Source organism: Artemia franciscana, chromosome 21 (assembly GCF_032884065.1).
Source record: "Artemia franciscana chromosome 21, ASM3288406v1, whole genome shotgun sequence".
In the NCBI taxonomy this organism is placed as follows: Eukaryota; Metazoa; Arthropoda; class Branchiopoda; order Anostraca; family Artemiidae; genus Artemia; species Artemia franciscana.
This window is the reverse complement of record NC_088883.1, coordinates 23,012,375-23,027,150: the sequence shown is the minus strand read 5'-3', so window position 1 is coordinate 23,027,150 and position 14,776 is coordinate 23,012,375. Positions and strand designations below refer to the sequence as shown.

The window sequence follows — 14,776 nt, the reverse complement described above, 5'->3', positions numbered from 1 at the left end:
TACAGCTTTCCTAAATAATCCGCGGATAAATTCTGCCTCGAGGTTCTCACAATTGTAAGAATCTGATTTACACGTGTTTTTCACAAATAAAACACGTATTTAAGTATTAAGAAAGTCTATTAGGCGAACAAAGATGAGGCAGGGGGGATAAGATCTCTCTCTCAACCTTACTCCCTAGCTTAGCAACACTGTACAGCCAATTACAGACGTAATTAGCTAGACTTTCAATTAAACCTTTTGAATTTCCTTTTTTTGCCATTCCTCCTCGCCTACATTTTCTTTTAGCTAAAATGCGGTTTTACTAAAACAGAAAAAAGAAATCAGAAATTAGTATATCCAGAACAGAGTTTCTCGTTCTGCGAATTAATCTAATTCTCTGTAACAAGTCCAGAATTATTTCTTTCTATCACTATTATGGTAAAACTCATGGCCTTATTTAGAAGATAATTTGTAGACTTACATAATTTTTTCTATGATCCCACATATGGATTGATCCGTCCTGACACCCACAGGCAACTAGGTTTCCATCTCTGCTATAATTACAGATATTGGGAGCAATTCGTAGTCCACTCTGTGATCTAGCCTTAATCACATGCTTTTGTGTCCTGTCTGCAGATTCAATCTCCCAAATACGGCAAGTTCTAAACAGTAACGAACACAACATTAGTTTAACAAATTAGTTTTGCAAAACCGGATTTTGCAGATAGGCAAATGTCTTGTGTTTGTGTTACTTAACCTAAATTTAACTCAATCACAGCCCATTACAACCTATCCAATTTATTTTGTTAGGATGACTTCACCCAATTTCTTAATCAGAATTGTTCTGTAGAGCCGGTTAGCGCTGGTGTTTCAGGGAATTTTGCAAGTTTAACTAGTCGAACACCTTGTCCTTCACTTGCCACTTCTCAAACTTTTATTCCATGTATAACTTCCATCTCTTAAAAGTTTGCCAAATTTCGCAAATGTATTCCTATGACTATTCTATGCATTTTGAGTTCAGAACTGAGAAACTACATCCTACCACATATAAATTACTATCTCTTTTTCTTTCTCTTTCTTTGTCTCTCCCTCTCTCTCTCTTTCTCTTTCTCCCTACTTCCAGGAGAAACACAAGCTGTTCCAAAGTATATCTTGCATCTCTTTAGAATACACAAACAAAGTTAAGCAATCTACAAATTTTCTGATGTTAGAAATCTTTCCATTTCTACGTAACGCGTGTTTGACGCTTGATAGTTAAGAAATTTTTACGTAACGCAAAAATTAAGTAAATAGTTTAATTGTGTTTCTAATGAAATGATTCAATAGACAATTCCTATAATAAGTGTCTGAAGAATTATATATATATATATATATATATATATACTAGCTGTTGGGGTGGCGCTTCGCGCCACCCCAACACCTAGTTGGTGGGGGCGCTTCGCGCCCCCCCAAGCCCCCCCGCGCGCGTAAGTCGTTACGCGCCATATTAGTTACGCGCCATTGTAGTTGTGTCCCTATGTCCCACCTGTGAATATAGATAGATATATATATATATATATATATATATATATATATATATATATATATATATATATACATATGTATATATATATATATATATATATATATATATATATATATATATATATATATATATATATATATATATATATATATATATATATATATATATATATGTTTTTAACTACGTAAAACTTGCGAATATACAACATTCTTTGCTGTCCCATTGTCTGTGCATATAAATAGATTGTCAGGTTTACCGACTCTTGAACATGCAACATATATTGGTCCATGGGAAAACAATCCGTATTCAGATCTATACCTCATGATTCTAATGATTTCCTTGAGCTTTGTTGATGGTGATTGCTAATCGGCCATTCCCTGAGTCGCCATCGTCATTTATATATCCCCCTGTGCACCCCGGCGTCCCCTTTGTAGTTATGTCCCTGTGTCCCGGTCGTCATTTATATTCCCTGTGTCCCGGTCGTCATTTGTGTCCCGGTGTTCCAGTCTGTGATTTCTCTTTGAGTGTCCCGGGCGTCATTTATATTCCTTGTGTCCCGGTATCCCGGTCGTCATTTATATCCCCCTGTGCCCCCCGGCGTCCCCATTGTAGTTGTGTCCCTGTGTCCCGGTCGTCATTTATATTCCCTGTGTCCCGGTCGTCATTTGTATCCCGGTGTCCCGGTCTGTATATACATTCGTTTTTTAGTTTTGTTTTTCTCCTTTATTTTTTTCCTTTTTTCTTTTTTTTCTTTTTTAGTTTATTTAGATTTTTAGATTTTTTAGTTTTTTTATTAGTTTTTAGTTTTTTTGTAGTTTTTACCATTTTTTTAGTTTTTTTAGTTTTTTTTTTTTACTTATGTCCTGGTCGTCATTTATACTCCCTGTGTCCCGGTCGTCATTTGTGTCTCGGTGCTTTGTTGATTGCTAATTTATATTATATTTATATTTATATTTTTTATATTTATTAATATTTTTTTAGTTTTCTTTTTCTCTTATTTTTCAGTTTTTTCCTTTTTTTTAGTTTTTTCTTTTTTAGTTTTTTGTTTTTTTTTGTTTTTTACCTTTTTTTAGTTTTTTTAGTTTTTTTAGTTTTTTAGCTTTTTTAGCTTTTTTATTAGTTTTTAGTTTTTTTTTAGTTTTTGCCTTTTTTTAGTTTTTTCAGTTTTTTTTAGTTTTTAGTTTTTTACCTTTTTTTTAGTTTTTTTTAGTTTTTTAGCTTTTTTAGTTTTTTTTCTTTTTAGTTTTTTTTGTAGTTTTTACCTTTTTTAGTTTTTTTTCTTCTTTTGTATTAGTGTGAAATAATTCAGACGTCATATGCGGACAAACACGACGTCACTCGACAGACAGACAGACAGACATAACCCACAAACAACTTATTTTTATATATATTTATTCATATTTTTTTAGTTTTCTTTTTCTCTTTTATTTTTCAGTTTTTTCCTTTTTTTTAGTTTTTTTCTTTTTTAGTTTTTAGTTTTTTTTAGTTTTTTACCTTTTTTTAGTTTTTTTTTAGTTTTTTTAGTTTTTTAGCTTTTTTAGTTTTTTTATTAGTTTTTATTTTTTTTGTAGTTTTTGCCTTTTTTTATTTTTTTCAGTTTTTTTTAGTTATTAGATTTTTACCTTTTTTTAGTTTTTTTTAGTTTTTTAGCTTTTTTAGTTTTTTTTTTCTTTTTAGTTTTTTTTTGTAGTTTTTACCTTTTTTAGTTTTTTTCTTCTTTTGTATTAGTGTGAAATAATTCAGACGTCATATGCGGACAAACATGACGTCACCTGATCCATCCACAGATCCACACACAGACAACTTATTTTTATATATATAGATATATATATATATATATATATATATATATATATATATATATAATCTGATAAGGTATTTATAATATAAATATAGTATTTAAATAAATATAGTATTAAATAAATATAGTATATAATGTAAATATAGTATAATATAGTATTTATAATATAAGGATAACGTAACGCGTGTTTGACGCTTGATAGTTAAGAATTTTTTACGTAACGCAAAAATTAAGTAAATAGTTTAATTTTGTTTCTAATGAAATGATTTAATAGACAATTCCTATAATAAGTGTCTGAAGAATTTTATATATATATATATATATATATATATATATATATATATATATATATATATATATATATATATATATATATATATATATATATATATATATATATATATATATATATATATATATATATATATATATATATATATATATATATATATATATATATATATATATATATAATGAAAAGAGAAATCACCAATGCAACAGCACAAACAAACAAAAAAAAGAAAGAAAAAAAAGAGAGAGACAGAAGGAGAAAAGGAAGACTGTTTTCCTAAATTAGTGATTAATATAGACAAGCACTTGAATGAGGCCTTAACCCTACTCATCCATACAATCACATAGGTCAAACAGCATAGCCACACACAATCAACCATAAAGAATAATCCATGGACAGGCAGTCATGTCGTCAATAAGTATAAGTCGTCATTTACCAAACAATAGAAAAAATAATATAGACAAATAATTCAGAGGCAACACCCAAAATAAGGGCTCATCAGGAAAATACACTGGCCTATATAGGGTTTCGCCACTCTAAATTCTCTACCCAGCACAGTGTTGTGGCTACCACAGAATATCCATGGCATCCCCGCGTCAGGTATCACCCCCAAAATACATGCCTATGAAAGAAAAAAAAACAGCAAATGTAAAACAACCAAGTAAAACCAAAACAAGCTTATCCTGTTAATATATCCCTCCCTTTAGCAACAATAGGTAAACTAAATATTATAAATTTTACCAAATCACAAATATTAACACATTGCAAAAAACCTGAATAAACTAAACAATTATAGAATTCATCTTTACCATGTGGCTAATTTTTAAGAAAATCCGCTCAATTAGAAACACAATTCAAAATAAATGGCGCTGCGACAACATTTCTCGAACCTCCGAAATTAGTTGAAAATTTCTTTAAGTATTTCTAGATAATTCTTTTGATATTTATTTAAAAGTTCGTTATAATGAAAACTAAATTTTTTAAATTGCCAAGTTAATTTATTTGCAGAAAAACCTCGTGATATCAATTTAGTTAATAAATAGTGAATTGATTAATAAAATAAAATTAAAAGTATTAAATAATTAAATGGGTGTGGGAGGGGGTCTAATTGTCTTCCAACTTTTTTTGTTACTTAAAAAGGCCATTAGAACTTAAATTTTATTTATGAACGTTCTTATTATATGTAAATATACGTAACTTACAAATTAACTTACGTAATGAACTTCAATATTCGTATATTTTTATTTCGTATATGAGAATGGTTTGCCTCCTCGTCAATACCTCACTCTTTACACTGAAGTTTGAATTTTGTTCCAATTCTTTAAGAATGACCCTCGAATCACAAAAGCCGTTTAATTGGAATAAAACGCTCTATTGAAAAAAAAATAAAAATTCTTTAGCGTAAAAAGCAAGGAATTGAGGAGGGGAAGAATCATCTCAAATTCGCAATAATTTCTGTTCATTTTAAGTTTTAATGTTACTTCTTACTTTAAGTTGAAAAACTTGTTTTTTAATATAATCCTCCTTGGCTTTCTAAATAACGGTGGAAAATTCAGCCCCCCCGTCATGGAAATTCTCTTCCCCAATGATAAATTTCTCCATGGAAAGAGTCTCTATCGTCACAATTTCCCCCCAGACCCCGTCCCCCACCACCAGGAAAAATCCTCCCTGAAAACGTCAGTATACATCCCAATGACCAATGCTATATGTAAACAATGGGTAAAGTTCATAACTTGCAGCCCTTCCCCCGGGGACTGCAGAGGATTAAGTCGTACTCAAAGACATGGTTATTAAATTTTTCGACTATCTCAAAATGGCTATCTCAAAATTTTGATCTGGTAAGTTTGGGAAAAAATGAGCGTGGGAGGGGGCCTAATTGCCCTCGAATTTTCGGTCACTTTAAAGGGCACTAACACTTTCAGTTTCACTTAAAATAAGCCCTCTTGTGACATTCTAGGACCTAAATAATTTCTTAGACCACACTGCTTTTCCATTTACGAAACAAATAATTGAAGAAAAACGGGTTTAATTTTTTTATAATAAAGCAGTGACAACAAAATAAAATAAAAACTACACTTTAACTAACAAAAAATAAAAATACTCCGAATATTTCGGCCCCACCTCCGGGAGCCTTTCTCAACGGGAAAAAAAAACAAAAAAGGAGAAAATTACAACAATTTAAGACTATTTTTAAGACATTATAAAATTACCACGACAACTAAACCAAACTAAAAATATAAACAATCAAATATAAAAGAAACAAGAACTCACATTTTAAAACAAACACTCCCGCACTTGACTGTAACTTTAGAAAAAAACTGCAATAATTGTTTCATTTGGCACTTTCCTCTGCCACAATCGCTGTATAAATGGGGATCTATCAAAAATGAAAAATATAAATACTTGTAACAATACGAAAAAGAGGTCACCCAACCCCCAAATCCAATCAAAATCTTACAGGTTAATGAAACACAATTATGAATTATAAATTGAATGGATTTTTTCATTTGCTATTTTAGCTGCCGTCCGTTGACTTCTTACAGCATTGACCATGCTTTGACCTCCGTTCGCAAGGTTATTACTTGTTTCAGGACAATTATGCAAATCAATACTCATTGAAGTTTTTGACTGGTCTTTAATTAAACTATTATAAATTGAATTTATTTTAAATTCTCCCTCATCTCTATTTATACTAATACCCCCATAGATAATCTTTTTTATTTCTATAATTTCTCTGAAACTTTGTAAAAGTCCTACAGACTTATCAATAATTTTTGTCTGATCAAATAAAATACTATGATGAGGAAAATTATACACGTGACCAGCTATAGCGGATTCAAAAGTATCAGGTTTTTTATTTTGTCTTAGCGAGCAATCTATCGCATATTTGTGTTGTTGTAGCCTATTTTTTAAATTCTGCTGTGTTCTACCTACATAAAATTTACCACAAGAGCATGGAATTTTGTATACCCCCCTGTTGTATATTTCTTGGAACTTTATCTTTTCCGTTATTTAGCCATGAGCTTATATTTTGTCCTGATTTAAAAGCTGTTTTTATATTATGTTTTTTTAATTCTTTCCTTAATTTCTGTGACAACCTTGGGATATAAGGCAAAGTTATGTAATTTGGTTTTTGATTTGATTCATTTTCTTTTAATTTTACAGGTTCCAGTAACTTTTTTTTCCTTTTTTCAATTATTTGAGAAACCATATTTTCGGGATATCCATTTCCTACTAGAATATCCTTAATAAAAATTAATTCACTACTAATGTATTCTGGTGAAGCTAAATTTAACACTCTATCCACTAAAGAAATAACTACCCCCCTTTTTACTTGGATCGGGTGATTTGATGTGAAAGACAAATAGCGGTTGTTATTAGTTGGTTTGCGGTAAATTGAAAACACTAGTTTATTATTCTTTCTATGGATCCAAATATCCAGAAACGGTAATTTTTTCTCTGTTTCATTTTCAATTGTAAAAACTAATTCCCCTCCCAAATTATTTAAATGTTCCAGAAAACCTTCAATTTGTGCTTCCCCATAATTCCAAATAACTAATACATCATCCATATATCTGCCCCAAAATTTTGGTTTTAAAACATATGTATCAATAGCTAAATTTTCTATATACTCCACATAAATATTAGCTAACAGTTGAAATAATTAGTATACCTGCTAGTTATTTTAATTAGATTTAATATAGTTTCTATCTCAATCCCTGCAGACAATTCTTCCATTTCACTTTTATGCACATCAAGTTTTTTTGATAAAACAAAAACAGATTTATCGAAAGGTATATATGTATACATTGACTTTATATCAAAACTAAAAAGTCTAGAATCACTTGATATTTCAATATTTTTAAGTTTGTTTTTTAAAAATACCGAGTTTTTTATATAAGACTTTTGGAGATATAGTAAAGGTTTAAGCGTCTTTGCTACCCATTTTTCAATTTTTTCTGTTGGTGGGTTCCTTGTTGACACTATAGGTCTTAGTGGAATTCTGTTTTATGTATTTTTGGCAAACCATATATTCTTGGGCAAACCGATCCTCTTGGAAAGAACTTATAGTACATCTGTGGTGTGATATTTTGATTATTTTTAAGGTCTTCTAAGTCCTTTGTTAATTTTGCAACATAAGATTCGGTTGGGTCTGAGTTAAGTTCTTTATATGTTGAAATATCCTTTAGAATTGTTTCTATTTTATTATCATAATCGTCTTTTTCTAGGATTACTATCGTATTACTTTTATCTGCTTTCGTTATTATTAGAGAATCATCTTTTTTTAATTCTTTCAAAATTTTTGTATCTTTGTTTTTAAGGTTTTCTTGAAAATTGCCAAAATCTTTTAAAATATTTACGACTCCCAGTCTTAAATCATCCACATTTTTAACATCTTTTGAAAACATATGAATCCCTGTCTCAATCTTTGAAATTATTTCTTCTACCGGTACTTTTTTAGGAGATAGTCCAAATTTTATACCTTTTTCAAGGATTTTCTTTTGTTCTTTGGTTAACTCCTTTTTGCCTAGATTAATCACACCTGGTCCTGGGAAATGTTTAGATTTATACGTTGAAATATATTGTTTTTCATATTCCCTTTTTAATTGCAAAAATTTTTGGTTTAATCTTTCCCTTGATAACCTTAAAACGTGTTCAAAAGAATTTTTGAAAATTGATATAATTTGTTGGAAATCATACGTATTAAGAAACCCACAAAGTATATTTTTTAAGAAATCTATTTCTTTTACAATCTGTGATCTTTGAAAACGTTTATCCTTCAATACATGGTTTAAATTTAGTAAATTTACCTTTCTCGTGTGACTAGTCTCATTAAATGTATTTAAATGATACTTAAAACGAAATGATTTTGGAATGATTTTGTTTATTTTGCACTTTTCTAAAAACTTTTGTTGTGTAATTATATTGGCATGCTTTTTTTGCTAAATTCAAAATACTAAAACTGAATTGGTCTTTTGCCACCCGTAGGCTTGACGTAAATAATTTCTTAGACCACACTGCTTTTTCATTTACGAAACAAATAATTGAAGAAAAAACGGGTTTAATTTTTTTACAATAAAGCAGTGACAACAAAATAAAATAAAACCTATACTTTAACTAACAAAAAATAAAAATACTCCGAATATTTCGGCCCCACCTCCGGGAGCCTTTCTCAACGGGAAAAAAAAACAAAAAAGGAGAAAATTACAACAATTTAAGACTATTTTTAAGACATTATAAAAATACCACGACAACTAAACCAAACTAAAAATATAAACAATCAAATATAAAAGAAACAAGAACTCACATTTTGAAACAAACACTCCCGCACTTGACTGTAACTTTAGAAAAAAACTGCAATAATTGTTTCTATTGGCACTTTCCTCTGCCACAATCGCTGTATAAATGGGGATCTATCAAAAATGAAAAATATAAATACTTGTAACAATACGAAAAAGAGGTCACCCAACCCCCAAATCCAATTTGGGACAAAATAAAAAACCTGATACTTTTGAATCCGCTATAGCTGGTCACGTGTATAATTTTCCTCATCATAGTATTTTATTTGATCAGACAAAAATTATTGATAAGTCTGTAGGACTTTTACAAAGTTTCAGAGAAATTATAGAAATAAAAAAGATTATCTATGGGGGTATTAGTATAAATAGAGATGAGGGGGAATTTAAAATAAATTCAATTTATAATAGTTTAATTAAAGACCAGTCAAAAACTTCAATGAGTATTGATTTGCATAATTGTCCTGAAACAAGTAATAACCTTGCGAACGGAGGTCAAAGCATGGTCAATGCTGTAAGAAGTCAACGGACGGCAGCTAAAATAGCAAATGAAAAAATCCATTCAATTTATAATTCATAATTGTGTTTCATTAACCTGTAAGATTTTGATTGGATTTGGGGGTTGGGTGACCTCTTTTTCGTATTGTTACAAGTATTTATATTTTTCATTTTTGATAGATCCCCATTTATACAGCGATTGTGGCAGAGGAAAGTGCCAATAGAAACAATTATTGCAGTTTTTTTCTAAAGTTACAGTCAAGTGCGGGAGTGTTTGTTTCAAAATGTGAGTTCTTGTTTCTTTTATATTTGATTGTTTATATTTTTAGTTTGGTTTAGTTGTCGTGGTATTTTTATAATGTCTTAAAAATAGTCTTAAATTGTTGTAATTTTCTCCTTTTTTGTTTTTTTTTTTTCCGTTGAGAAAGACTCCCGGAGGTGGGGCCGAAATATTCGGAGTATTTTTATTTTTTGTTAGTTAAAGTGTAGTTTTTATTTTATTTTGTTGTCACTGCTTTATTATAAAAAAATTAAACCCGTTTTTTCTTCAATTATTTGTTTCGTAAATGGAAAAGCAGTGTGGTCTAAGAAATTATTTACGTCAAGCCTACGGGTGGCAAAAGACCAATTCAGTTTTAGTATTTTTGAATTTAGCAAAAAAACATGCCAATATAATTACACAACAAAAGTTTTTAGAAAAGTGCAAAATAAACAAAATCATTCCAAAATCATTTCGTTTTAAGTATCATTTAGATACATTTAATGAGACTAGTCACACGAGAAAGGTAAATTTACTAAATTTAAACCTTGTATTGAAGGATAAACGTTTTCAAAGATCACAGATTGTAAAAGAAATAGATTTCTTAAAAAATATACTTTGTGGGTTTCTTAATACGTATGATTTCCAACAAATTATATCAATTTTCAAAAATTCTTTTGAACACGTTTTAAGGTTATCAAGGGAAAGATTAAACCAAAAAATTTTGCAATTAAAAAGGGAATATGAAAAACAAAATATTTCAACGTATAAATCTAAACATTTCCCAGGACCAGGTGTGATTAATCTAAGCAAAAAGGAGTTAACCAAAGAACAAAAGAAGATCCTTGAAAAAGGTATAAAATTTGGACTATCTCCTAAAAAAGTACCGGTAGAAGAAATAATTTCAAAGATTGAGACAGGGATTCATATGTTTTCAAAAGATGTTAAAAATGTGGATGATTTAAGACTGGGAGTCGTAAATATTTTAAAAGATTTTGGCAATTTTCAAGAAAACCTTAAAAACAAAGATACAAAAATTTTGAAAGAATTAAAAAAAGATGATTCTCTAATAATAACGAAAACAGATAAAAGTAATACGATAGTAATCCTGGAAAAAGATGATTATGATAATAAAATAGAAACAATTCTAAAGGATATTTCAACATATTAAGAACTTAACTCAGACCCAACCGAATCTTATGTTGCAAAATTAAGAAAGGACTTAGAAGACCTTAAAAATAATCAAAATATCACACCACAGATGTACTATAAGTTCTTTCCAAGGGGATCGGTTTGCCCAAGAATATATGGTTTGCCAAAAATACATAAAACAGACATTCCTCTAAGACCTATAGTGTCAACAAGGAACTCACCAACAGAAAAAATTGAAAAATGGGTAGCAAAGACGCTTAAACCTTTATTATATCTCCAAAAGTCTTATATAAAAAACTCAGTATTTTTAAAAAATAAACTTAAAAATATTGAAATATCAAGTGATTCTAGACTTTTTAGTTTTGATATAAAGTCAATGTATACATATATACCTTTCGATAAATCTGTTTTTGTTTTATCAAAAAAACTTGATGTGCATAAAAGTGAAATGGAAGAATTGTCTGCAGGGATTGAGATAGAAACTATATTAAATCTAATTAAAATAACTAGCAGGTATACTAATTATTTCAAATTTAGAGACAATTTTTACCATCAAGTTAGAGGATTAGCAATGGGAGGACCCTAAGTCCACTGTTAGCTAATATTTATGTGGAGTATATAGAAAATTTAGCTATTGATATATATTTTTTTAAACCAAAATTTTGGGGCAGATATATGGATGATGTATTAGTTATTTGGAATTATGGGGAAGCACAAATTGAAGGTTTTCTGGAACATTTAAATAATTTGGGAGGGGAATTAGTTTTTACAATTGAAAATAAAACAGAGAAAAAATTACCGTTTCTGGATATTTGGATCCATAGAAAGAATAATAAACTAGTATTTTCAATTTACCGTAAACCAACTAATAACAACCGCTATTTGTCTTTCACATCAAATCACCCGATCCAAGTAAAAAGGGGGGTAGTTATTTCTTTAGTGGATAGAGTGTTAAATTTAGCTTCACCAGAATACATTAGTAGTGAATTAATTTTTATTAAGGATATTCTAGTAGGAAATGGATATCCCGAAAATATGATTTCTCAAATAATTGAAAAAAGGAAAAAAAAGTTACTGGAACCTGTAAAATTAGAAGAAAATGAATCAAATCAAAAACCAAATTACATAACTTTGCCTTATATCCCAAGGTTGTCACAGAAATTAAGGAAAGAATTAAAAAAACATAATATAAAAACAGCTTTTAAATCAGGACAAAATATAAGCTCATGGCTAAATAACGGAAAAGATAAAGTTCCAAGAAATATACAACAGGGGGTATACAAAATTCCATGCTCTTGTGGTAAATTTTATGTAGGTAGAACACAGCAGAATTTAAAAAATAGGCTACAACAACACAAATATGCGATAGATTGCTCGCTAAGACAAAATAAAAAACCTGATACTTTTGAATCCGCTATAGCTGGTCACGTGTATAATTTTCCTCATCATAGTATTTTATTTGATCAGACAAAAATTATTGATAAGTCTGTAGGACTTTTACAAAGTTTCAGAGAAATTATAGAAATAAAAAAGATTATCTATGGGGGTATTAGTATAAATAGAGATGAGGGGGAATTTAAAATAAATTCAATTTATAATAGTTTAATTAAAGACCAGTCAAAAACTTCAATGAGTATTGATTTGCATAATTGTCCTGAAACAAGTAATAACCTTGCGAACGGAGGTCAAAGCATGGTCAATGCTGTAAGAAGTCAACGGACGGCAGCTAAAATAGCAAATGAAAAAATCCATTCAATTTATAATTCATAATTGTGTTTCATTAACCTGTAAGATTTTGATTGGATTTGGGGGTTGGGTGACCTCTTTTTCGTATTGTTACAAGTATTTATATTTTTCATTTTTGATAGATCCCCATTTATACAGCGATTGTGGCAGAGGAAAGTGCCAATAGAAACAATTATTGCAGTTTTTTTCTAAAGTTACAGTCAAGTGCGGGAGTGTTTGTTTTAAAATGTGAGTTCTTGTTTCTTTTATATTTGATTGTTTATATTTTTAGTTTGGTTTAGTTGTCGAGGTATTTTTATAATGTCTTAAAAATAGTCTTAAATTGTTGTAATTTTCTCCTTTTTTTTTTCGTTGAGAAAGGCTCCCGGAGGTGGGGCCGAAATATTCGGAGTATTTTTATTTTTTGTTAGTTAAAGTGTAGTTTTTATTTTATTTTGTTGTCACTGTTTTATTATAAAAAAATTAAACCCGTTTTTTCTTCAATTATTTGTTTCATTCTAGGACCGCTGAGTTGACACAAACATCTCTGAGAAAAAAAAAATAAACACACATCCGTGATCTTTCTTCTGGCAAAAAGAAATACAAAATTCCATATTTTTGCAGATAGGGGCTTGAAACTTCTACAGTTGGGTTCTGTGATGCACTGAATCTGATGGTTTAATCTTTATTAAGATTCTATGACTTTTAGGGATTGTCTCCCCCTTTTTCAAAAATAAGGAAAATTTTCTCAGGCTCGCGACTAAACTTGACGAAAATTATATATTTAAAATCAGAACAAAATTACAATTCTTTTGATGCATATATTGTTATCAAAATTCCGTTTTTTAGAGTTTTGGTTACTATTGAGCCGGGTCTCTCCTTACTACAGTTCGTTACCGTGAACTGTTTAATAAAGATAAAAGACATTACTCTTGCATGAAGCCTTATCAGCCAGACTAATTAAGGCCCACTTTGGACACAAGCATGGTGAGATGACCATCATCGTATTCCAGACGCTAACCAACGATTCTGACGATACAACCAAGGAAGAGTCCTACTCAGCTCTAACTAGATGTCTTACGACAAAGTGTCCACACGATATAACTCTTCTTCTCGGTGACTTCAATGTCTCAGTGCGTAATGATATGGGTGTTTGAAATGGCACAATTGTTCCTGTATCACCCTACCCACTTAATGATAATGGCCTTCGCCTGCTTGAACTATGCTGTTCCCACGACCTTGTTATCGCAAATACCTACTTTCATCGCAAAACGATCCACCAGTACACGTGGTATGGTAATGACGGTTGCACAAAGAAGATGATCAACCACGTCATTATTTCTAACCGCTGGAGATCATCGTTGAAAACCCGTAGGACTTACAGATCAGCAGAGCTCAGGAATGCAGATCACAGGCTTGTGTGCTGAAGTTCATCTTCACCTCCAAGCAAAACAACCGAAAAGAAAGCCAATCACGGCAGATATTGGGAAATTTATGAAGCCAGATACTCACCCAAAGTATAGAGTATCGAGGTATCAAAACACTTCGAGCTCCTTAGCACAATTAGTACCAGCAAAGGTGTCAGAAAGTATTTTAAATCGCAGACAAGCAAAGCAGTACAACTGGTGCTTGGTGGGAGACGTTTTCCAAAGCAATCGTGGTTAACTAACGAAGCGCTGCAGGTCATAGAGCAAAGACGAAGGGCGAGACTCATTGGGTACATTGCCACTTACCGAAGGCTTAATAGGGCGCGGAACAGACTCATTCACTGGAGCCAAACTCAGTTCGTTGCCAGGAAAGCTGATGAAGTGAAACTAGCTACAAAAAAGAAAGACATGGGTAGCCTGTACAAACATCTCCGAGATCCAAAAGATTACAAAACTCCCACTTTGGGAAGTGTCCTGTTCAGGGATGGGACACTTCATTGTGACGAAGGTTCCCGTCTTGATCAGTGGAAGGACAACTTCTGCTCGCTCCTAGATAATGCCATCCCGTCTGTCCGTCCAAATGTTAGTCTCACCTAGTCTAGCAGTCAAAGAAACGTAGCAGCTGTTCCCCCAGATGAGCCCTTCAGCGCCTTAAAATCAAAAATGTAGTTGAAAGACTAATACAATTATAAAGCTACTGGTATCTGTGACTTGAATTTCGAACTGTTGAAATATGCAGGCCCTACAATTCTTCTGTTCCTCCCCACTCTGTTCTCAATAATCTGGCATACTCAGATAACCCCCGAAAACTTTTCTCATTG

At 30.9% G+C, this 14,776-nt stretch overlaps 1 protein-coding gene across 1 annotated transcript in view; it reads right to left on the bottom strand.

The window, feature by feature from the left end:
- LOC136040986 (WD repeat-containing protein 70-like) overlaps positions 1-14,776 on the bottom strand; it is a gene marked incomplete at its 3' end in the record, with an annotated part of 52,694 nt that overhangs the window by 17,385 nt on the left and 20,533 nt on the right. The window contains 1 exon segment of the mRNA XM_065725471.1: positions 461-641. Coding sequence (XP_065581543.1) covers positions 461-641 — 181 coding nt within the window.